Genomic DNA, 24,089 nt, shown 5'->3' with positions numbered 1-24,089 from the left:
GGCCTTGGCATTAGGCCATTGTAAAATTAAAATGAATTCAGATTCATTCATGCATGCAACTTTAATTTACAATTAAAATATTATGGTTACATATTTTAATAAGAATAATTAGATGGACCCAACTGAATCAACTCTTCTGTTTAATGAGACAGAACCCAGGATCCTAATGGAAATGCAGGTGGCTGTGTCAGGATACACGTTTCAGGCTGTCTTTCGTGGAGTCAGGCATTTTTTATTTTCTTTATGTTCCAATGTCCAGAGAAAGCTGTCTGGTTTTTCTGCATTGCTAAAGACCCTCGCTTTCTGCTACATTGAACTCCTCTTCTGTGATGGGTAAATAAACAGTTCGCTCCTGCTGGACCGTGTTTCACAAGGTCCCACACTCTGGTCCCTCCAAGGCACTGGGTTTGTTCCTCTGTCCCAGGCTCCTGTGGTGTCAGTGGGATGGCCCTGCCTATGTGATAGGACCGGAAGGGTAGGCTGAAACCCCTTCTGTGTGTGTGGGTTTTGGGCACAGGGTGTATATCTCCCCTGCTGTCTTGGGTCATGGTGGTGGAATTCTGCCTCCAGAAATCTGGGCCATTAGGATAAGGGTTTTTCTTCAAAGTGTGCATACTTCACACTGGACAGCAACGACCAGTTACTGACACTTTAGGGGCAGTAAATCCCTCAGCTCTGTGGCAATGGATATACTGACTGGAGCAGACCCAGGGGAATTCCAGGCACCTCGAGGACCCTGCCACCAAGGGAGGAGATGGGACCCTGCAGGGACAGACATGAGGGAAACTTAACATTGACATGTTTGGGATATGCCTGTGCTGACTGATGGGAACCTCTTCGGCTTGTTCTAGGAAAGCCTGATTTTGTTATTGGGAAACTGATTGGAAACTGACTGGGCTGGAACCAATGAATATCATTAAAGACTATCCCATAAGCAAGCCTTCCCCTGGGTCCTCTGATGTGGGGGACTTTAAAGGGAAGTGACAAGACAGAGCACTCTCCTACTCGCTACAATGAATTGTTTTGTTATTCCATCCTCCTTCCTTCCTTGCCTGTGTGACGTGATATTATAATAGGGGAAACTAGATGTAGGATAGATGGAGATTTTTCTGTGTATCTAAAGCTGTTCTAAAATGAACACTCTTTTTTAAAAGAAACCACACTGAATTATATATGTTCACATACAGAGGTTTGGTTTTGGTTTTTGTTTTGTTTTTTAATGATTTTATTTATTTATTTGACAGAAAGAGAGAGTGAGAGAGAGAGCAGAAGCAGGGGGAGAGGGAGAAGGAGGCTTCCAGCAGAGCAGGGAGCCCAACTCGGGGCTTGATCCTAGGACCCTGGGATCATGACCTGAGCTGAAGGCAGGCACTTAACTGACTGAGCCACCCAGGCGCCCTTCATTTAGAGGTTTTTTAAAAGATTGTGCAGTAAATAAAGCAAGGTATAAAACAGTATTTATATTATGCTTTCATTTGTGTTATAAAGTATATATATAAAATATATAATAATATAATAATGTATATAATAATATAGGTGTAATGTAACAATATATAATAAGTAATATATAATATAATAATATACAACATATATAATAATGTAGATATAATATAAAATATATATTATATATGTATAATACAAAAAATATATAAAAGTCCTGCCTTAGTTAGGCAAAAAACTGGGAGTCCAGTAGGTAGGGGGCTTTATTTTCATGGTGTACTCATCTGCTTTTGAAATTTTCTATATATCTTTCCTGAATTGCATAGATGTTTTATTTTTCTAATAATGAAAAAATCATATCTTTTAAGCTTGGCAAGTATTGGGCTATTGTTACATTAATGGTGTCAATAAATGCTGAACAAATGGTTGGCATTTCAGATCAGATCTATGTTTCTGACTTGCTTTCACTTGCGACTTCCCTTTCTGAAAGGGAACGAACGGTTTCCTTGGGAGGACCCCCCCCCCCTGCCCTTCTTCCCTGCCTTCTTTCCTTTCACTTTCTCTAGTTTTAACTTTTCATTTATAAAATTTTAAACATAAAGCAGAGAGAATAATATAAGGAACCCTTATGTACCTAGGGATTCAACAATTAGCACATTATTAATTCATGACCAAACTATCCCCCCCCCACTATCCATTTTCTCCTGCGATCAGACAGTGAATTATTTTGAAACAAATTCTAGACATTGTGTATTTTTATCTATAAATATTTCAGTACACATGTCTAACTAATGGCCCTTCTTAGGAATAAGCCATATTATCACACCTTAAATAATTAGAGTTAATTCTTTCATACCATCAAATAGTCAGGGTTCAAGTTTTTCTGATTCTATTGGTGGGAGGGATACACACACACACACACACACATACGTATATATATATATTTATATTTATGTTTTATTGTTCTAATCATGATTCAAACAGAGACCACACGTTGCACTTAGTTAATACATTGTTTAAAGTCTGTTATTCTGTTATTTTCCCCTTTTGCAACTTATTTGTTGAAGAAACTGCATTTTTTGTTTGTAGAGGTTTTCACAAACTGGAGTTTGCTGATTGTGTCCTTGTGGTGTAGTTCAACACAGGTTGGCAGTTACTTCTTTTTTTTTTTTTTTTTTTAAAGATTTTTAAAATTTATTTATTTGACAGAAAGAAATCACAAGTAGTCGGAAAGGCAGGCAGAGAGAGAGGGGGAAGCAGGCTCCCCGCTGAGCAGAGAGCCCAATGCGGGACTCGATCCCAGGACCCCGAGATCATGACCTGAGCCAAAGGCAGCAGCTTAACTCACTGAGCCACCCAGGTGACCCGGCAGTTACTTCTTAGTGCACAAGATGACTCTCTCCACCACACTTTTCCTAAGGTGTTATGAGATACAAAGGTAACTCCTTAATTTGGGATGATACTTGTGTAAAGATGCTTGCAACAGCATGAACTGTTGTAAATCACATAAAAGGCAGGTCTAAGTGAATCTCATCCACTGTTATTTCTCCTGCAGTAATAAAAAGCTTTCCTAAAAATCATCATTCAAAGCTGCCAGAGCATGGCATTTAAATACCCTCCACGCTATAAAGTGGCAAGTAATATCCCTCGTAGTATGTCTTTTAGGTGATTTGTCATAACTATTATTAAGAAACAGGAAGCTTACTTAATACATTCCTTCTGCTTTCAAGCTTGTTATTTGCAAAGAATGTAGTGTGTAAAATGGGCTATATTTTAGTTTTAAGATTGTTACGTGGGAGTCCTGAACAGAACCCTGTTGAATAAGACATGGGTTAAACGCTCCAGTTTAGAACAGTGTGGACAGAGTTGGCGCTCTTTCATTGAGTGAATGAATGAACAAGTCCCTGGTTTAAATACATAAGCGTGTAAAATATCCTTTGGAATAGAGGAAAAAGAAATATCCTGAGAAAACGAACATAAAATGAAACAAGTCTTCATTTTTATGATAGAAAGTTCTTATCAAGGCTCTGAACAGTTAATACTCATTAACACCTAGAGTTTCTTATTGCTTAGCCCTTGTCCCCCTTACTCATCTTTCTGTAATCTGAGTAAATATTCTTTAAAAAAAAAAAAGGATTTTATTTATTTATTTGACAGAGAGAGATCCATCACAGTAGGCAAAGAGGCAGGCTGAGGGGAGGGGGAAGCAGGCTCCCTGCTGAGCAGAGAGCCCGATACAAGACTCGATTCCAGGACCCTGAGATCATAACCGGAGCCGAAGGCAGAGACTTTAACCCACTGAACCACCCATGCGCCCTGTAATCTGAGTAAATATTCTTATGAGGAGCACATGATTAGGTTTACAGTACTATAAAGCTGGGCTACAGTGAAAAGTAGGGAAAAACACACACCTGTCAAAGTGGCTAACATGCTAGAGCAGAACCACCAGCAGCCCCTGTGCTAGGCACGTCGTATCACATGATGGTGGCCAGCTGAGTTTCCCTGACGGCTGATGACGTGGCACCACATTTCATGCACTTGCTTGCCATCTTTGTGTCCTCCTTGGTAAAATGGCTCTTTGAGTGTTCTGTCTCTTTTCTAATTGAATTCATTTTTTTCTTAAATGTTGACTTTTGAGGGGAGCAGGGGTGGCTCAGTTGGTTAAGCATCTGCCTTTGGCTCAGGTCATGATCCCTGGGTCCTGGGGATAGAGCTCTGCCTGGGACTCCTTGCTCAGTGGGGAGTCTGCTCTTTCTCCTCCCTCAATCCCCCACCCCTGCTTGTGTTTTCTGTCTCTCTCTCTACCTCTCTCAAATAAATAAATAAAATCTTTTTTTAAATGTTGAGTTTTTTTTTAAAAAGATTTTATTTATTTATTTGACAGACAGAGAGCACAAGTAGGCAGAGAGGCAGGCAGAGAGAGGAGGAAGCAGGCTCCCTGCAAGCAGAGAGCCCAATGTGGGGCTCGATCCCAGGACTCTGAGATCATGACCTGAGCTGAAGGCAGAGGCTTAACCCACTGAGCCACCCAGGTGCCCTCAAAATGTTGAGTTTTGAGAGTTCTTTATAGGGTCTAGGTACAAGTCCTTTGAGGGATGTGTAATTTGTAAATATTTTCTTTCCGTCTGTCATTTGTCTTTTCAGCTTCTTTGCAGGTTCTTTTGCAGAGGCAACTTTCAATTTTGGTGAAGTCCTGTATCACCATTTCCTTATGTGGATTATCCTCTTGGCATCAAATCTTAGAACTCCTTGTCTAGGCCCAGGCCCCAGACATTTTCTCTTATATTTTTTCCTAACAGTTTCATGTGTGCATTTAAGTCTATGATCCATTTTGAATTGATTTTTGTAGAAGATACAAGGGTCAGGTAGAAGGTCATCTTGGGCCTGTATATGTCATTGCTGCAGAACCACTTATTGAAAGGCTGTCTATCCTTCATTGAATTGGTTTTACACATTTGTCAGTAATCAGTTGGGCATTACTATATGGGTCTTTTTTTTTTTTTTAAGATTTTATTTATTTATTTATTTGGCAGAGAGAGAGAGAGTATGCGCACACACGTGCACAAGCAGGGGGAGGGTCAGGCAGAGGGAGAGGGAGGAGCAGACTAGCTGCCCGAACAGGGAGCCGGTTGTGGGGCTTGATCCCAGGACCCTGGGCTCCTGGGCAGGATCCAGCCAAAGGCAGATGCTTAACCGACTTCGCCACCCAGGCGCCCCAGTGTAGGGGTCTATTTCTGGGTTTTCTGTTCTGTTCATTGGATCTGTGTACCTCTTCCAGTATCATATGGTCTTGATTACTGTAGCTATCTAGTGAGCCTTGACATCAGGGAGAGGGATTCTTCTCACTTAGTTCTTTTCAAAGTTGTTTTGGCTATTCTAGGGTCCCTTTCCATGTAAATTTTAGAATAAGCTCATCTGTGTCTTCAGAACTCTAACTGGGATTTATACAGGAATTGCACTAACCCTATTGATCAAACTGGGGAGAATTGATCTCTTTATTGTGTTGAGTCTTTCAATTCATGAACACGGTATAGACATATACTCACATAGATATAGACCAAGGGAGTATATGCTTTTTTTATTTCTTTCAGCTGCATCTTGTAATTTTCAGCATACAATATCTGCACATCCTTTGTTTTTGAAACATCCTTGTCGTCAATTGGTTGGTTAATTCTTAAACATTTCATGAGGCCTCACTATGTGCTAACACTGTGCTTGAGGCTAGAGCGGTAAGGATGGGATAGAAAGCCTTCGAGAAGTCCATGTTTTTTGAACTGGTATTTTAGCTAATAGCGAAGATGGTAATTTTTCCCCTCCAAAATAATAAAATTGCAATGAAAATGGAAATTACCTAGGATTTGTCATTGCTAAAAGAACTACTAGATAGATATGTTAGAACACAGGTTTGGAGCAAGGTGGGAGTTTGAAACCTAGCTCAGCCTATTGGCCATTTGGCTTTGGGCCAGTTGCTTCAGCTTTAGAAGCCTTACTTTCCTTATCTGTATAATGGGATGATAATGTTATTGACCCTTTAGGATTGTTGTAAAGATTAAAGAGAAACATGTGTAAAACAACACAATACAGCTATGTTTATGGCTAATTTCATCTCATATCCAAGCTAAGGAAAAGAAAGAAGCCAAGGTCGAGGGATAAATGGACAAAGGTTGAACCTGGGGTGGTGGTGTGTGTCAGGCAGGGGGTGGGTAACAGGGTGCACCGAAATCAAAGAGCGATGATTATAAGAGAACACAGGAATTAGATTTTTCAAAGAGTCTAGCAGTCTCTTTCTTCAGAAGCCTTTTCCCACATGGAGAACCGTAGGGATCTGTTAGTTTAAATTTTTAATTCTACTCTGCCTGGCTTCTTCCTTCATACTAGATATAGTCATTAGGCCCAAGAAGTCATTAAAGTGTTTAATAAGGTTATTAAATTGACTAACTGCTGCTGCTGAAGCAATTTTCATAGGAAATCCATATGATTCTAGGTGTGGATCTCGGAGCTGTCCTCTGTGGCTGACAGGCTGTCAACATTCCTTTGAAGGATGGTGGGCAGCTTCGTGAGGGATGCGTCTAATTAAGAGATTATAGGTGAACCTTGGCTTCCTGGGTGTGCTATTCATAGCTGGAAGCGCCAAGAAACTTCACTAATTCCTACTAATTGCGGGGTGGGGGAGGGGAGGCCCATCTGAATTATAGAATATTTTAAAATAAATGTACTTTTATTACTTTCAAGTACATATTTTAACTCCAACTAGGCAAACAAATTGTTGTCTGGTACAGGTCTTAGGGGACCCAAGTTATTGAAGCTATCAGAATGATTTTCAATTATTTCTATGTAAATAGGTGCTTCTGGAGTTCTTCAGGGTGCTCGAAAACAGTGTGTTCTCATAGATCTTAAACATTGCTCATGGAGCCATATGCTGTTAATTGGCACACCCTTAGAGGAAGGGGTTTGTTAAATTAAGATAAACTTTAGACCAGCTGCTAAATAACTTATCGTTAATTCACGGAGTCCAAGAACCCAAGTGGATGAGGATTTTATTTCAACTGAAGTTTGATCTCATTTTTTTTTTTCCTGAATCATTCATTCCTGCAGGCTTTCATTTCTTCATTAAATGATACTAACGGAATGCACTGGCCGTGCCAGGCCGCTCCCATCCTGTGCTCCCCTGAAGGAGCTCAGCATCTGGTAGAGGAGGCCTGCAGGCCTCAGGCAGCCCAGCGAGCTGTGCTGAGTAGGGACAGTGCCGATGGTGGGCCCAGAGGCATTAGGGGTCTGGAGGAGGATCAGGTTAATCAGAATGGGTGAATGAGAGGATTGCCAGAGACTGAGTTGCATTTTGAAAAAGAAATTGGAGTTAGCAGAAAATGAAGGCAAGAGGAAGGCGACAAGAAAGCACGAAGGGGATTGGGGACAGCAGTCCAGGCGGAGGAAACAGTATGTTCAAAGGCACGGAGGCAGGAACTGGCATGTCATGGAGGGGGACCTCTGGAGATGAGTAGAGTGAAAAACGTGAAAGACTGTTGTGCTCGCTGAGGAGTCTGAGCTTGATCTTGAAGATTATGGGACAGGCTTTGAAGGACTTTGAGCAGGAAAATGACATCACCAGATGTGTGCCTTGGGGCCATTCTTGTCTTAGTGTGGAGGATGAACTGGGGACAGGCCCAGAGATCCATCAGCAGCCCATGCATTAGTGCTGGATGAGTGGTCCTTGAACCAAAGCAGTAGCAGCGGGGATAGAGTTGTGGGGGTTCAGGGAGGGTGAATCTTGAGAACTTGGTCAGTGTGGATTTGGGAGGTGAGTCAGAGAGAGAAGTCTGGGGTAACTGGGTTTCTGGCGGGTTTGCTGGAAGGGAGATGGTGAGCAAGATGGTGTGAACTCCATGCTCCTGGGACCTGGAGGCAAGAGGCTGGGTACGTACGTGTAGAGATGCCTGGACTGGGACCGGGAGGAGATCCTCAGCTCATGCTGGGTGCTTGAAGCCATATGCTTGGATGCCATCGTCCTGGAAGTGCAACAGGGTGTGAAGAACAGGAGCCGGGGGTGGCTGTCCGGGCCACAGCAATGTTTGAGAGAATGAGAGAGGAAAAGCTCACCACCCACAAAAGAATAGTGACATTTAGCTCTCCTACCAGGTGAAACGTTTTCAAGATTGAAAAAAATATTTGCAGTCTTAGCACTGTAGTTAACTTGGAGTGTGCATTTGAAATTCATTGCTGTTCGTAGCAGAAAGTCTTCTTCCCCAGTGTAGTTTTAGAATATGTATTCCACAGACCCCTACCCTATGTAAAGATTAGACCTAATGAATAATAATAGTAGTAGAGTCTGAGAATTCCCACCCACTGAGATGAAGAAAAGACTTTTACTGTAATTTGCCATTATGCTGTCCATTCCTTCTACAAATATTAGGAGGGGCTTGCTCTGAGCAAGTGCTATGAAATTTTTAGGTCAGTCTATATTTCACTGAGAAATTAACAGAGTTAGAGTGTCTGCTGCTGGGTTCTTAATAGTTTGTACTTAAAAAAATACATACAGTTGGTTAGCTTAATTGCTTATTGCCAGTGTCTGTGGGAGGGTCTCAATGCTTTGGGTTTATAAGCATTTTCCTTTCTTTGTGATAATACTTTATGTTCATGTAACACTTAAACTTTTTTTTTTTTAGGAAGAGCATAAGCAAGGAGTGGGGGTGAAGGGTGTGGGTGGGGAGGAGAGGCAGAGGGAGAGAGAGAATCTTAAGCAGGTTAAGCAGGCTCCACACCCAGCAAGGAGGTTGACACGGGGCTCAGTCCCACAACCCTGAGATCGTGACCTGAGTGAAAATCGAGAGTCTGACACTTAAACAACGAGCCACCCAGGCACCCCTCCATTCACATAGCACTAAATGAAAAACTTCCCAGCATTTTCAGCAGTGTTTTATGATTTGATACTCCTAACAAACAGCTGAGAGAGGTTGGAACAGGCATTATTCCCATTTTCCAGATGTGGAAACAGAGGTTCCATGAATTAGTTCGTAATTTAGAAAGTGGGTAAATGATCTCTAGTCTTGTGACCATAAGTCAGTGCTCTTTCCGTGAACAGGGACATGTTACTCAAAGCTTCCAAGTTCACAGTTGGTCGGTTGCAACGAAACGGGGAAAGAAGCCCTGATTTTTTTTCAGAACTATTTGTCATTGCCACCATCACCAATGAATAGTGTGTCAAGTGTTCAGGGGTTCTGTGATACTGTAGTAACTGTGGGTTTTATAGTTTTAGTTCAGAATCTTTCTTGTTTTGTTTTGTTTTGTTTTGTTTTTTTTAAATCACAATTTTGTGGCATGTTGAGAAGTGGGTTTCCTTTTCTTTTCACTTTTGTCTCATCTGTGTAAAGCCCCACTGTTTCGGTAATAGGTACATGTCTTCTGCTGTTCATGTAGAACATTCAGCAGTCGGAAATACTTAATTTCCCTTTTGGTCTATTCAAGCACTCCTGCCTTTCCAGTGGAAAAATGGAGCTGTCCGCACCCTGTGAGGGCACATGGTTCCCTGTGACCCGATGACTGGGTGCCTCCAGCTGGCGGGGCGGGAAGGGGTGGCACAGGATAACCTTGGCCACTCTTACCAGCCTTCTGCCTTAGTGTGGGCTCCACTGACTCTCCATAGGCACAGTGGTGACCAGGGCCTGCTCTGCTTTTAGGGGCCCAGGAAAATGTTTTAATTTCCTTTAAAATCAGAAAAATAATATGCACTTTTAGATCAAACTTTTGAAGGCCAAAGTATCTAGGGCCCAGGAAGTCTGAAGGCAGCCCTGAGTGTATGCCTGGGGGGTAGATTTGGGAAGATAAGTGTGGTCTACTCTGGACTCTGGTCTTTTCTTCCTAACCTGTTTGACCTTCTGTTTATTGATTCGTTGATGACAGGTTCATTCCTTCTAAGAACTCTAGGTGTGTGCAGAGCACTCAGGGAAGTGAGTTAAACATACACGCCGACTGGAGACAGAGATGAAACGTGCACAGACAAAGGCATCGTGCCCGGATTTTGTTCCAGTTTCTCTAGGCGGCTTCTCTTAGACTTTCCTGGGCTTTTGAGAAATAATGGCCAAAAATGTTTAGAGCATCATTATATTATTATCTCATTTTTATTATCTGTCTTCTAAATGACTTTAAAAATACAGAATGAAAAGATTTTAAAGTAAGACTTTGGGGAAGATTAATTTATAATCCCTGTAGACTGAGGGCGGGCATGAGGCAGAAGTCTCAAATTCAAGACCGAAGTGTATGTTTTCTTAGAAGGTGACACTTGATAGGTGGCAAAAGGGAATGTGAACTATTTTTTTGCCTTTAAAAAAAGCCCCTCTGTTCTGGAAAATTCCCGTTTTATGATCTGTGTGACAGAATGGAGGTGCTCTGCCTAGAAAACACCATCATCTCCCTTCTGCTTCTGCTCTGGAGTTCATAGCCTGCCTCTCAGATGTGCTAAAACAGGGAAGTAACAAATGTCTAGAATTTCATCTTCGATGCCCCGTTTTTAGATGAAAAGTTAAAATGGTTAAAATTAAATTCAGTTAGGGGCTCCTGGCCAGCTCAGTCGGTACAGCACACAATTCTCAATCTTGGGGTATTGGGTTTGAGCCCCATGCTGGGTGTAAAGGTTACTTAAAAATAAAATCTTCAGGGGTGCCTGGGTGGCTCAGTTGATTGCCTGACTCTTGATTTTGGCTCAGGTCATGATCTCAGGGCTGAGCGGGGGAGGATTGAGCCCCATGGGGTTGGGGGGTGGTGTTGGGAGGGTTGAGAGACTCTGAGCTCAGCAGGGAGTCTGCTTCTCCCTCTCTCTCTGTTCCTCCCCCCACCCCCGCCCCCCCCCCCCCCCGCTCATGCTCACTTTCTCTCCTACGGTCTTTCTCTGAAATAAATAAAATCTTTAAATAAAATAAAATAATTCATTCATTTAGCAAATTTATGATCACCCAGTGAATAAATTATACTTTAAAATTTATTATGCCATACGTGATCATTTGTTGTACATGCTTTCCTATTTTTAAACTAAGCTCATTTAGTAGAGAGCGCTTTTTGGAAAGTATTGTGTTTTAAACTTTATCCTGTATTTCCAAATGTTAATTTCTTTAAAAAGGAATGAATTCTGCCATGAATTTTTTTTTAATATCGCTAACTTTTACCTATAACAGGAAGTTATTATGAAGATGAAATGATTTACTATGGGGAAAATATATTTTTAAAAATAGAAAAGCATGGGGTAAAACGTGTTCATCCTTCTCTTAATAAGTTCTCGCTGCTTATTCTCATGAAGCTTGGCTGCCTACACAAAATCATTTTCATCTCCCATTGCTTGCTTCTCATATGAACTTTGCTAGTCTTTTATATTTTGTTCGAGGGAGTGATTTCATTTTCATGTAGAGAGATGAAGAAAGTAAGAAGTGGCTGCTTTTGAGATTTGAGAAAAATCTGAACGTATTTTTCATGATTAAAAATGACAGCCTAATTTTTGAGTACACTTTCTTACCATCCCATAACCTGTAAGACTACCAAGCAGGGCACCTGGCTTGGTTTTGCATTATTTAAAAAATTCCATTTGTGGCAAAAGTGCCTTTGGACTTCCTGCGGTGCCTGATTCATTAGCTCTACTTCTTGTTTTTTTTTAAAGAATTCATGACCACAGCTCGTTTCAGTTTTGTTTTTGTGCCATCACTTCCCTCTGCTCTTTCCAGCCTTGCTCACGATTCTGAAAGACATCTCTTTGTTGATGATGCCCTTACAGGAGTTTGTAAGCGTGTGGGTTCGAGACCCTCGGATCCAGAAGGAGGACTTTTGGCATTCCTATATTGACTATGAGATCTGTATCCATGTAAGTATGCAGTCAATGTTGACAGAGATCATAGCAATTTTTAGGTGGCACGCATCTGATGGGACACTCTCTTATACTTGAAATTTGTACCGATTGTTCCTAACTCAACTGGATTTGAATGATTACAAGTAATGCCTGTATCTCAAACATAGTAGTCAGAAGGCTCCTAAAGCTGGAAAATTACTCATTTGAGTTCCTTCTTGTACCTTCGCTAATATTAATATTTTAATGTTTATTGCCCTCATGTATGAATATGTGAATACATCTAAAATTCACAGTTAAAGAGTATTTATAGCTCATTAATGGTATTTCTTTATGATCTGTTATAGCATATTTCTGGGTAATATATTGCCTGATAAATCTTAGGTTTTGAAAGGATGTAGAGCTCTCTGGAAAACTGATGTGTGGTGGTTTTATATGGAGAATAGGAAAGGAGGAAATGAACATGTGCAATTATTTTGCCTTAGTCTAGATTCTGAGTAATTAATGTCAGTAAATAACTAGAAATGATGTACTTTGTTTGGAAGTAATACTTCATTATAATCTTTCAAGTAACGTTGTGTGATGTGTGGCTTTCTGTGATCATCTTGAAAAAGGGTCAGCAGACTGTTTCTATAAAGATCCAGGTAGTAAATGTCTTCTGCTCTGTGGGCCATGTATTTGCTCTTGAAATGTTTCAGTTCCTCTGCTACAGGGTGACAGCAACTATACACGATACATAAATGAATAATTGTGTTCCAGTAAAACTTTATTTGCAAAGACCAGTGGCAGGCTAGTTATAGTTTATTGGCTGGTGGTGGAGGGGCCTGGAGAGCTCTCGTGAGCCTCACTCAGATGCCAGATCCATAAAGCTTTGCAGGTAGAGAAGCTGGGGGTTAACCCATTTCAACTAACCTTAAGGGGAAATGATACCAGGTGACTCTGAAATCTTAGCGTTATTGGGAATTTTAAACTAGTGGACAGTATATTCTCTCCTGACCTTCTCCTGCTGTTGAAGGACTTACAGATGGACCTTTGTCTGGTGGAGGTACCAGATGGCTCTCCAGTTGGCTTCCATGTTATTGACATGAAATGAAAGGGAGTTGAAATGGACCGAGTCCCTACCCGAGGTGTCAGGATTCCCTGCAGTGGCCTGGTCCTCTCTGGGGCAGGAGCACTGAGAAGATGTCTGCCCAGGCCTTGTTAGGGCACCATTCTGGTGTCAATGGCCTGCAGTCTTAGTCCCCGAGGGTCTCGTTAGAGTGAGGCCCTGGTGTGCTTTGAAATCCACACATACAACATTACTGCGCCGCAAACTCCATCTGGTGCGTTTGCTGCCATATTGTCAAAGGTGCTGGGGTTCAGACCAGTAGCTGCTTTGGAGGCAAATGTTTTTACCTCTCTGCCTTCTGAGGTTTTCTAACTTTATCAAGCTCAGGAGTAGCAGGAACTGTGCCATACGTTTCACGGGAACAGTTGAAGAACTCTGGCCCAAAGTCACTTATATTTGCCAATGAAAACAACTGCTGGGTGCTTATTAAGTGATAGAATAATAGCGATTTTGAAAGGATATAACTCTTGGGGGCAAGCAGTTTTCTCATTTGGCAATGTAAAGGTTATGAAATAGAATTTTGAATTAAATATAGAGAATAGGGATCTTGAAAAACCAGTAGACAGATTTTTGCCAGTCTCTTGTTTGCACAAAGGAGAAGGGAGAAACCTTAAATACTCAGTCTTGGGTTTACTGCTGTTTTGCTTAGGATGGGGACTCTGTCGTAGATGGCTTTTCCGAAGTCTGCCGTAAGGTAGTTGGAAGGAAACCAACATCTCCTATCTAATAATAATATTAATAGATAATATTTGCCAGGTGCTTATGAAATAGGTATGTCCTCCTCCATCCCCATTTTACCGTTCAGCAAACTGGAGTTTGAGTGTCCTGCTCCGTATCAGAGCCGGGCCTGGCATGTGGGTTCCCCACACAGATGCTTGTCCCTCTGTACCACGCCTCACTCTGCCTTGCACATCCCATAGGAGAGGAGGACGCATTCTCTTGTTTAAAAGTGATTTCAGGACACCCTGGTGACCCTCTGCACCTGGAGGTCACCGGACGAAGAGCTCCCCAGCATACAGATAGGCAGCCCAGCCCCCACTTACTCCTAGGCTGTGTGGGGCCCCCTGTGGGGGCCAGAGCAGCTGCTGTGGTAGACACAGCCTCTCCTCCCCGTGGTCAGCCCCCAGCACCCACTCCCCCCAGACATCCTGATCACAGCAGCAGACAACCATGATTACACAGAGAGAATCCCATCGGGGTGGGCGTGTCTGCCTTGATCCTGGTGGTTCTCGGGGGGCTGCTGCTTCTAGCTCGGCAGAGTCAGAGGAGACCCTCCCAAGATGCAGACAAAAGATAAACATAGGAGAGAGAAGACCCACCATTCAACAAGTTAGAACATTGGAAGTAAGATCAATGACACTGATAGGTTCTAGAAGAAAATCTGGGCATAATAAGTTAGGGAAGCAGTCTGCTGAGAATGTTCAGGGTATAAACATGGTTTGGGTGCAGGAAAATTCTGGGTTGGTGCTATAGCAGCTCTTGCGGGAATTTCACTCCTCCCTACCACCCGCCTCCCCAAAAGTGATTTCCGGATGCCTGATGATTTGTGTGATCTGTACTGGTGGCCATATCAAGGATATGATGACTTCTTGTGGTATCATGTCAAGGGCTCTAAGAAGGGCTCTCTAATTCCCGAAGGCTTCTGCAGTGCCACGGACGGAATGATGGTGTTAAAATGGAAGGGACGACCCTGAGTTTTTATTGGTCATTTAAACTTCAGGATTTGTTTAATTTTTATGATTCATCTTTGAAAGCACTAATAGGTGAGCAGGAGGCTACCTCGGGACTCAGGACACTGCTCATTGATGTCACTCCACTGGTCTTCAGAGGTGGGTTTTGTACAAGATGGGATGTACCAAAAAAAAAGTACAAAAATACATACAGATTTACTTTTGGTTTTTAAAAATCCTATTAAAAAGGCATATGGGTGTATATATAGTGAGTTAGAAATGTAAGAAAAAACTCTTTTTTTTCCTTAAGTGAGGCTTAAATGTTTCTTTTTCTTTAAACAGACCAATAGCATGTGTTTTACCATGAAAACATCCTGTGTGCGAAGAAGATACCGAGAATTTGTGTGGCTGAGGCAGAGACTCCAAAGTAATGCATTGCTGGTGTAAGTGATTTAAATAAGAGATACTGAGGAGACTTTATTATTACAGCCAACATTTAAAAATTTGTCGGGCATTAAGATACATCATATATGAAGGATTTTGTAGGCTTTCTTCTTGATTGCAATATATAACTTGAGTTAGTTTTGTAGCTACTACATCTGAATTCAAAATTTACCACTTGAATTTCCCCAGCTGGATATTGACCGTGAAAGGTCTAAAAAATGTTTAAAAATGGGTTTTTCTTTAAGTTAATTGATTTTCTTATATCCTTATTATGTAACTATATGTGCCATATTGTACATACACAACTATCTGATAGTTACATGACAATTCTCACACGTAATTTGCTTTCACTAAACCACCTTGATTTGATGATTTAAAATTTTTTTTTTCTTTCTCATAAGACAACTACCAGAACTTCCATCTAAAAACCTGTTTTTCAACATGAATAATCGCCAGCATGTAGATCAGCGTCGTCAGGGTTTGGAAGATTTCCTCAGAAAGTAAGTGCACAGAAGCTCTTGTGGCCAGACAGCAGTTGTGAGCAAAGTGCTTTGCATGAGTGAAGTGTCCTTTAATTATGTGGGGGAGAAGATCCAGGTTGGAAATGCTAATGATGATCTTCTAGAGCCCGGCTCCGTAGTTCATTTCCTATATTAGAGTGCCATCTTGTGGCTTATCTCATACAGTGCACATCCGGGACTGCATCTTCTAGAAGGAAAACAATGAGCTAATTGAGTTTGGTAATAAATGTGCGTACAGTCCCTGAAGCTGCAAATAAGAGCCAAATTACTTGGGAGTTTAGCTGACAAAAGTAAAATTTGCCAGGAGGCAAACGAGCCTTATTAAGAAGGTACTTCTTAAAAACTGTCTGTATTTACCACACTTGGGACTGATGGACCAAAATCAGCTCCATGATGGGCTGCTAGTGAATACTTTCCTGGGCTCTTCTAAGGAAAAAGTTTAACTGTGCTCTTTGGAGAGAGTGTTTTATAAGGGAGTAGTTACTGGTGTTTGAATAGTCTGGGTTATTAACTCTGGATTGCTTGCTGATGCTAGGTACTGTGGTTAATTTAACTCGAATTTGCACTACTGTAATTTCTCTTTTTTTCCACTCTGGAATGCTAGAATACCCATGCCATGAAACAGCACATTGTTTGCACTCAGACGCTCGGGCCGAACTTCCTGGGTTCAAATCTTGGCTCTGCTATTTACTGGCTGGGCTTGGGCAAGTCTTTCACCTGCTCTGTGCTTGCATTTTGCCATCCATAAAATGGGGTTAATAATAGTATGTGCTTCGTAAGTTGTTGAGAGGAGTAAGTGAGTTGATGACAGTAAAGCACGCACATCGCTTTGGCATGTAATGTGTGGTTTTGACCATTATTATTTGAATTCACTTAGACATGAAATAGCTTTGAGCTAATTTTTTGAACTTCTTATTTTATAGATTAGGAAATGGGCTGAGTCATATGACTACTGGTTAGAGGCAGGGCCCAGTTTCCTAAGCTCCCTTTCTTTTTCTACTGACTTCAGGATCTTAAGTAATGTCCTTTGGCGTTCACTGCATGGTCCCTTAGAGCTAACCTGAAATAATATAATGCCTTCTCCCCATATGGCTCACTCATAAAGGATTTGGATATTAAGTATGCACATGAATATTAATATTTATTTCCATTAGGTTGATATAGTGTCTTTCTTTGGAAGGGGTCGTGGAGACATACAGAAACATCCAAGATTATAAATTGAGGAAGGGCCAGAAAAGAAGAAGCCAGAGGAATAAAAATGACAAGAGACCAGAAGAACCCATTAAGTGAGCCAAGTCCTCAGGATCCGTTATAGTGGTATTCTCTTGGATATCACAGTCATGACAGAACAATGGCCTGGTCAAGTTTTTTCTGCCCATTCCCTTCGGAAACAGCTCTGATTTTAATTGTTGTCTCTCTGAGACCCAGGTGGCTGATGGCGTCTCCCTTAAGATGTGGCCCACGAGTCCAAGTTTGCCAAGCGGCCTGTCAGTGCAGATGCTGCTCGGGGGAGCCACAGACTGGCCATTGGCAACAAGGCCTGGAGTGGGACAGCCCTATCCTGCAGTCGCTGTTGGCCCTGGGAAGCTGCTTGTCTTCTGTAGAGAAGTCTCCTTATTGGAGGTCAAAGGATAGCATGTGTCTCTGTATTTATACTGTGAGTTAAGCACAGGGCATGTGTTTTTGACCAGGAATCACTTCACTTTTTTTTTTTTTTTTAAAGATTGTATTTATTTATTTATCAGACAGAGATCACAGGTAGGCAGAGAGGCAGGTAGAGAGAGAGAGAGGGGAGGAAGCAGGCTCCCTGCAGAGGGGAGAGCCTGATGTAGGGCTCGATTCCAGGACGCTGGGATCATGACCTGAGCTGAAGGCAGAGGCTTTAACCCACTGAGCCACCCAGGCGCCCCTACTTCACTGTTTTGAAAACGACCTTCCCTTCCACAGCTGATCTACCAAATTAACGGCTGAGTGAGGCCACTTGGCCGCAGAGCGGGCAGGCGTGGGCTTGGTTATTTTTGCAAACTGTGCCACTTGGCTACTTGTGGACAGCATTCGTTCGATGTGGACATCCTAGCAGAAGGGATCCTGGATCAGGAGCTTGAAGGGCTGGATTCCCAGGCTCCCATGAATCACAGCTCCTAAGTTTGTTCTGGCTATCTGACCTCAGAAAAGCCCCTTGATTCTTGTGTCCTGCCTCAGGTTGCTGTAAAGAGTGCGATCATGAAACGCAGGTGCTGCTTGAGATCATTAAGATGACACTTGGAAAGGATGCTGGAAACCTATTTATTGTCTACTTGGGGCCAAGCTGGGTCCTGGGGAAATAGGATCCCACACGGTGGACCCAAATCCTTACTCTCTTGAAGCTTCCATTCTGGTGGGAAAGTACTGTATCCATGTCAGGGAAAAATTAGGTCTGGATGGTCACCCAGAAATGCAGTCGTGGAGCAGACACCGAGTTCCCTAGTGTCGTTATTTGTTCCACTACAGTGTGTGAACGCTAGTCTCCAAGCTGATGGGGTTCACATTGAAGATAAAAGCTGGTCCTTCTACATGGTTGGAGCTTGAAGGAAGCAAGAAGTCTATACTACCACCGTTTGGATTGAAGCCTGACCTAAATGGCGTAGACACTGTGGCTGCTCCGGGTCCTCCTGACCCTCCATTCTATGCCCCCCGCATTCTGACACCTGGCGGTCCTGTTCTCTGTCCAGTTTGTGTAGAAGTAGCAACCTTGCAGGTCTTCGCCCCCCCCGGGACCTCCTCAGCCCCAGCCCACTTGGGGAAATTGGATATGGCATGCAGCTCTGCCTTCTCGGCGCTGGGTCCTGACCCCAGTGTGACATACCCCCAAGGCCCCATTTGCTGCCCGTTAAGGAAGGTCACTATCAATAGCCCACACTGCAATTTTTTTGTAACTTTAGGAACTTGAGAGGGAAGACACCCTAACATTAAAATGGGAAATATGCTTGTGTTGTAGATTTTTAACATGTATTTTTCATATCTGGTTTTTATGGAGGTTTTGAAGTTATGAACCAAGAACAGTATGTATGTTCAAACCCTTTGAAACAAAATGCTGCTGTGTCTGCCCAAATGTGTGTTTATAAGTATATATTTGTTTTTTTACCTTAAGGTGAAATTATATATCTTTAATAACAAAGTACATATCCAGGCCAGTCTTTATAAAGGAGTTGGGAAGTTGTTTCTTTGACTAGGCACCAAATAATAAGTCATACCATTTATTGAACACTTGCTCTGTGTTTAGCTTTTTACATGTTTTGTTTTATCTCCATTTCTACAATAATATTAGGAATTGGGTATCATCTTGATTTTATAGACAAGGAAATTATAGGAAAGGTGGAGGCATCTATTAATTCCAGGAACTGGCAAGTTTATAATTAGTGGATCTCTTAAATGCTAGCTAAATTTGGTCAGGATGATGGTGACATTTTTCAAATACAATCATTTTCTCTCAATCTTGGCTATAATTGCCCTTTTGGATTTTTACCCCCTGGCTAATTGTAAATTTTAAGTCTCTTCTATGAATAGTTATGGAAAAAGAAAGTTATAGACTAAAATTACAAAGTGTTGGTAAGTCACCAGCTATAAACATGGCAGTCCTACTAATTAATGTTTGATTTATATCGCGATGGGAGACAGCTTTCCTTCTTTACTGAATTCATCCTGTTAATATAACTATATATACCTCAGTGTAGACTTTTGTATTACAGTTTTCTATTTCTTAAAAATTTAAGGAATATTATAGTTTTTTTTTTTTAAAAGCATGGAAACACTAGTTTCTTACACACACACACACACACACACACACATCTTTATAAGTCTTTGTGTTCAATAGAGGGCACCATAGCACAGATCATGAATGTCTTCAGTGAAGATTTGTAGGTTTTATTTATTTTTTTTCTCGTGGTAAGAGGTAAACAGACTGAATTAATTTTTTTTCCCTACATCCCAGTGCTAACCTTCCACACTCTATACACATGTGTATATATCATTATATTGGGTTCAGTAGACAGGGCATCCTTAGTTAGGATTAAGTGCATAGCTATATATTGTTCCCAACTGAACTAGTATATAATACACCTAATAAAATCATGTTGAGGAAAACCAGATTTCAACTGTGTCCAGTTCAAGTGAAAAACAGGATTTGCTTTGTTTAGTTTAAAGTTGTTTGGGGGGAAAGGAATAACTTTTGACTCATGTTATAAATATCTTTTCAGACATTTCTTTAAAATTCTAGAGGCTGTTTTGTGCTCTTTTTATAAAGCCTTGAAAATTATATACATTTACTTTTATGGAAGCTTATAAAGATGACATTTTATTGACCGTTTTACAAAGTACTCTTTGTATTAAGCTTGAAGTTGATTTTCTGCTATTAGATTTATTGGTGGAAAATGTGGCACAAATATGACTAAGGTAAAAATAGAATTTAATATTATGACGCTGGCAGTCACAACATTCTGTGAAATACAGTAAACCAGATATTCCTTAAAAAAAAAAAAAAGCTATGCTTACCAAACCAGATGGAAAAATACTTTCAAAATTTGGTATTTTTAACTGCGAGATAAAATACCTGAGAGTAAAAATTATGAATATGTTAAAAGATTTACTTTGCTCATTTAAAACCCATCCCCATGGAGCACAGTAGCATAAATTTAGCCAGCCAGTCAGAAAGCCTTCCAGTAACCAAAACCGTGCCTAGCGGGGGTCCTATTTTTGCACTCCAGGACCCTGTGGTTGTTCAGATCTGGTCTCCCTGGGCCACGGGCCACTGGGCCACCGGCACATCCTTCCCACGTCAGTATTGTGAGCTGGGTGTGTGCGGGCTGGGCTCCCTCTTGCTTTTCTCTGTCATGTCCTCCAGATGGCAGCAGTAAGCAGAAAAGAAAACACTGGGAAATAATGAGTCTAATGTACAGTAAAATTGGAAATTGAATTATAGCTCAAGAAAAAGGACAGTAGCCTTGAGGTCCCAATCAGCCTGGACTCTGATCACTTTTGTTTGCTGTACCCATGTGTTAGGTTACTAGCAAGTTAATAACCGCGCGTGAGCAGTTCAAGGCTCGGTAGAATTGCTTTAGACATGAAATAAAGCTAAAATGAATTTGTGTCCAATATCATTGGCATTAGTGCTCATTACTTTTGTGGTGTAATGCCTCGAACCATCTAAAATCAATTTTAAAGATTACCTATTATTTTATAAAGAAAATAAAACACATTTCCAACAGAAATAAAGCAGTGAGCGTAATCCTATGAGCAGTTACTTGTGCGTGGCTGGCAGGAAAACCACTGACAGGACATGGGAAACTCCGTGCAAACTTCACAGCGAACGCAAGTTAATATTAATGGGTTGTTGCCTTATAAATCTTCTCTTGATTTGAAGTATTTAAAACAAGAGTGGTAAACATTTGTAAATGTAGAAAATAAATCTCAAAGAGCAGTAAAAGGGATTTACTACTTTACTACCTGTACTTGGTAAATTAATCTCTACCATGTGATTTGGTCATCTTCTGGGAGAAGCCAGGGCAGAGGACATGGAGGGGAGGGGGAAGTATTTAGCTGCTTTGCTGGAGATTTTGCCCTTTTAAAAGGCACAAAAGTTTAACTTTTCCTTTTAGTAGGCCAGTAAAAATATTTTCCCAAGCCACACTTGGGAAGCCTGTTGAGGCTAGATTTTTGGCTGTGATCCTATACACGTGTAGACTTTTGCCTTCTTGAGGAAACAACTCTGTTTTATTTTGGAGAAAAGGAAATCTTCTAGTGACCTTGGATTTTAAGTAAATTGACACGAATGGCCAAAAAAGATTTACTTTTCTAATTATTTGTGTAAAAATGCAGAATATAAGGGAAGGTTCGTTTGGTCTGAAATATATAATCTGTTTCATAGAGTTCTCTGGGCAAAATCCCACGTTGGACAAAATTATTCTCAGGTTTTCATGTTTTAGTTTTGTCCCCTCTGTCTGGTCTGAGTGCCTCATAATAGATCATTATTGAACTATTCATAGAGAAGAAATGATCATATGTCAAAATTTTTCCTAAAAAGGTAAAACCAGTTTTTATTTAAAAATAAGGGTGTACATTGACTTAATTTCCTGTTCTGAGACATGCACTTTGGGGGGGGGGGGAAGCCTACGTTTGGTGTTAATATAAATGTGAGCAGGTACAGATTTGCTGGAGTCATTTTTTAGTTTTCCATATAGTTCTGATGCACTGGTTGAAGTCTGTACTCACTTTGTAAACTTTGACCTTGAATGTGGGAAGGCTAGTATGTACTTAGCACAAAATTATCGTATTTTAAGTGGATATATGGTAAAATCTGTTGGAGCAATTTTATTTGGTGGCTTATTTTAACAATATAGAAACACAGTGCCACAGAAGATTATGGAGATTTCTAGTCCATCTTAGGTTTTCAAAAAAAGCCACTTCTCAGATCAGCCCTTGTAAACATGTATATAAGCACACTTGTAAAGTTTTAAAATGTAAAACGTGCTGAGAGACGTATTGGCTTTTTAATATAGTTTTTAATAGTCGTTGAAAGTTTTGATGTTTCATGACAGCGTCGCCAATAAAGATCACAGAGCAGACCTACTGGTTGGCAGTAAAAAAAAATTTTTTTAAGTAGCATACATTTCTATGACTACAAGCAAAATCTTTCCGTAATTAATCCACATGGTCATAGCAGATGTTTAAATTGAAGAAATGCCCTTGAAGTTATTCTTTTAACAGATGTTCTTAACTATTAGCTTCATGTTTTTACTCACCTAAATTTCCAAATAATTGAATACAACTTAACATATGCTTTCATCCTTTTAATAAGCAGAGTCTGTAATTGACGCAAAGTTTGCCACAGTGGAGGGACCACTTTGGTGGCACCTTTCTAACGTTTTGTTCTCTCCCTACCCTCTAATCGTCCGTCCCCGACCACCTCTCATTGCTCCTCTCTGCTTTTGCCCCAGGGTCCTGCAGAATGCACTCCTGCTCTCCGACAGCTGCCTCCACCTCTTCCTGCAGAGCCATCTGAGTTCGGAAGACATCGAGGCTTGCGTTTCCGGGCAGACTAAGTACTCCGTAGAAGACGCCATTCACAAGTTTGCCTTGATGAACAGACGTTTCCCCGAAGAAGATGAAGAAGGAAAAAAAGAGAATGATATAGATTACGATTCGGAAAGGTATTTCCTTGCATTTCGATGGGATGCGTATGTGTTTGTGTAACACAGAGTGCACATACACGTGTGTCTAGAGATATACACACACTTCACTTTTTTGTTGATGTAATACTAAGATAATGAAAAAATTAATTGACTGAGATTTTATTGAGCTGTGACAGCTCATCATAGCAGTCTTCACACACACCTCCACACTGAATTAATGAATGCAGTGGAAATTCAATTATCTGCATTCTGATTATGTGACTTTCATTTAGTCAGACTTGAATTATTCGCGTTTAAATTATCTAGCTAAAAAAATATCCAACTGCACTCCAAATGGCTAATTAAAAGTCCAAATTTCCTGTCTCTCTTTGTGACTGGAGATAATTAAAGTTCTCCTCTGTTACTCAGGCTTTGAGTGTGTTGTGAAAACCAATTTCCTCTTTTTATTATTTTCCCCCTCTCTTCTTTTCCAGTTCATCCTCTGGGTTTGGACACAGTAGTGATGACAGCAGTTCACACGGATGTAAAATGAGCACCGCTCCGCAGGAATCCTGAAAAATAATTCCAATGTTACCATCTTAGGAAGAGCAAATGGGGTCCACTCATGGAGAAGAAAGCTTGCTAATAATATATCCTTACCTAAAGCTCACTGTCATGACATTAGGCATTTAAATTCTTGAAGACGTCAGGTTGTTTATTAGTGGCGTTGTTATGTTGTCTTATTTAGGCTAAGCTTTTGTAAAAAGCGAAAAGGCCTGTGAATGCAAGTCCCCCTGAGAGGCAAACATTGTGGGTTAAAAACAAGATCCTGCCCTGGAATGAAACGATAGCTACGTTTAGAATAACCTACTTGGTTTTACGCAGTTTTAAAAGACAGCTATATAGATAGCCTGCATTTAAAAATTCAGAGTGCATTCCTTGTTGTATCAGTGGGACAGCGTTCGCAGAAACGCGGCCTCTATGATCTTAACTGCTGTGAAGCCTGACGGCATAGGCCAGGCCGCCTCTCTCAGACATGTGGCTGATGTCTTGTGGGCACCTCCCCTGCCCTGGGAGAGACACTTTGCTTTTGGTTATTTGAGATATTCTGAGACGTCTCACCTTTCCAGCACTTTATGTCACACTTAGATGGAAAGTGCATCTTATGAATAGAGACATGTTAAAATAATGTTGATGTCTTATACAAAAACAGAAGTAGCGCTAGTCATGTTGCTTATATTTGCAATCTAGAGACGCAGAAATACATTTTCATGGTCCAGATTCACACATGGTTTCTGGAAACAAATAGTTTTCATTATCGTTGTGTGATTAGAATTTACGGGTTAACTATTTTCTGACTAAATGTGCAATTTCTTATCACTAGATAACTTCCAGTGTCAATGATGGTCACTTGTCACTTATTTTGAAGTTATAAGT

The 24,089-nt window shown here is 41.0% G+C and overlaps 1 protein-coding gene across 6 annotated transcripts in view; it reads left to right on the top strand.

The window, feature by feature from the left end:
• Positions 1-23,373, top strand: part of SNX10 (sorting nexin 10) — a 69,134-nt gene extending 45,761 nt beyond the window's left edge. For 5 of the 6 annotated variants that reach the window (XM_059396697.1, XM_059396695.1, XM_059396700.1 and 2 more), the window contains 5 exons: positions 11,696-11,782; positions 14,885-14,985; positions 15,388-15,486; positions 22,479-22,691; positions 23,147-23,373. In XM_059396697.1, coding sequence (XP_059252680.1) covers positions 11,696-11,782; positions 14,885-14,985; positions 15,388-15,486; positions 22,479-22,691; positions 23,147-23,228 — 582 coding nt within the window. In that variant the 3' untranslated portion in view covers positions 23,229-23,373. Of the gene's footprint in view, positions 1-11,695; positions 11,783-14,626; positions 14,702-14,884; positions 14,986-15,387; positions 15,487-22,478; positions 22,692-23,146 lie in introns of those variants that run through there. The other variant, XM_059396701.1, reaches the window with a different exon arrangement.
• The last annotated feature ends 716 nt before the right edge of the window (positions 23,374-24,089 follow it).

The sequence above is a fragment of the Mustela nigripes genome, chromosome 4 (assembly GCF_022355385.1).
Source record: "Mustela nigripes isolate SB6536 chromosome 4, MUSNIG.SB6536, whole genome shotgun sequence".
NCBI classification, from domain to species: domain Eukaryota; kingdom Metazoa; phylum Chordata; class Mammalia; order Carnivora; family Mustelidae; genus Mustela; species Mustela nigripes.
Note: the sequence above shows the minus strand (reverse complement) of the source record. Positions and strands in the feature narration are given on the sequence as shown.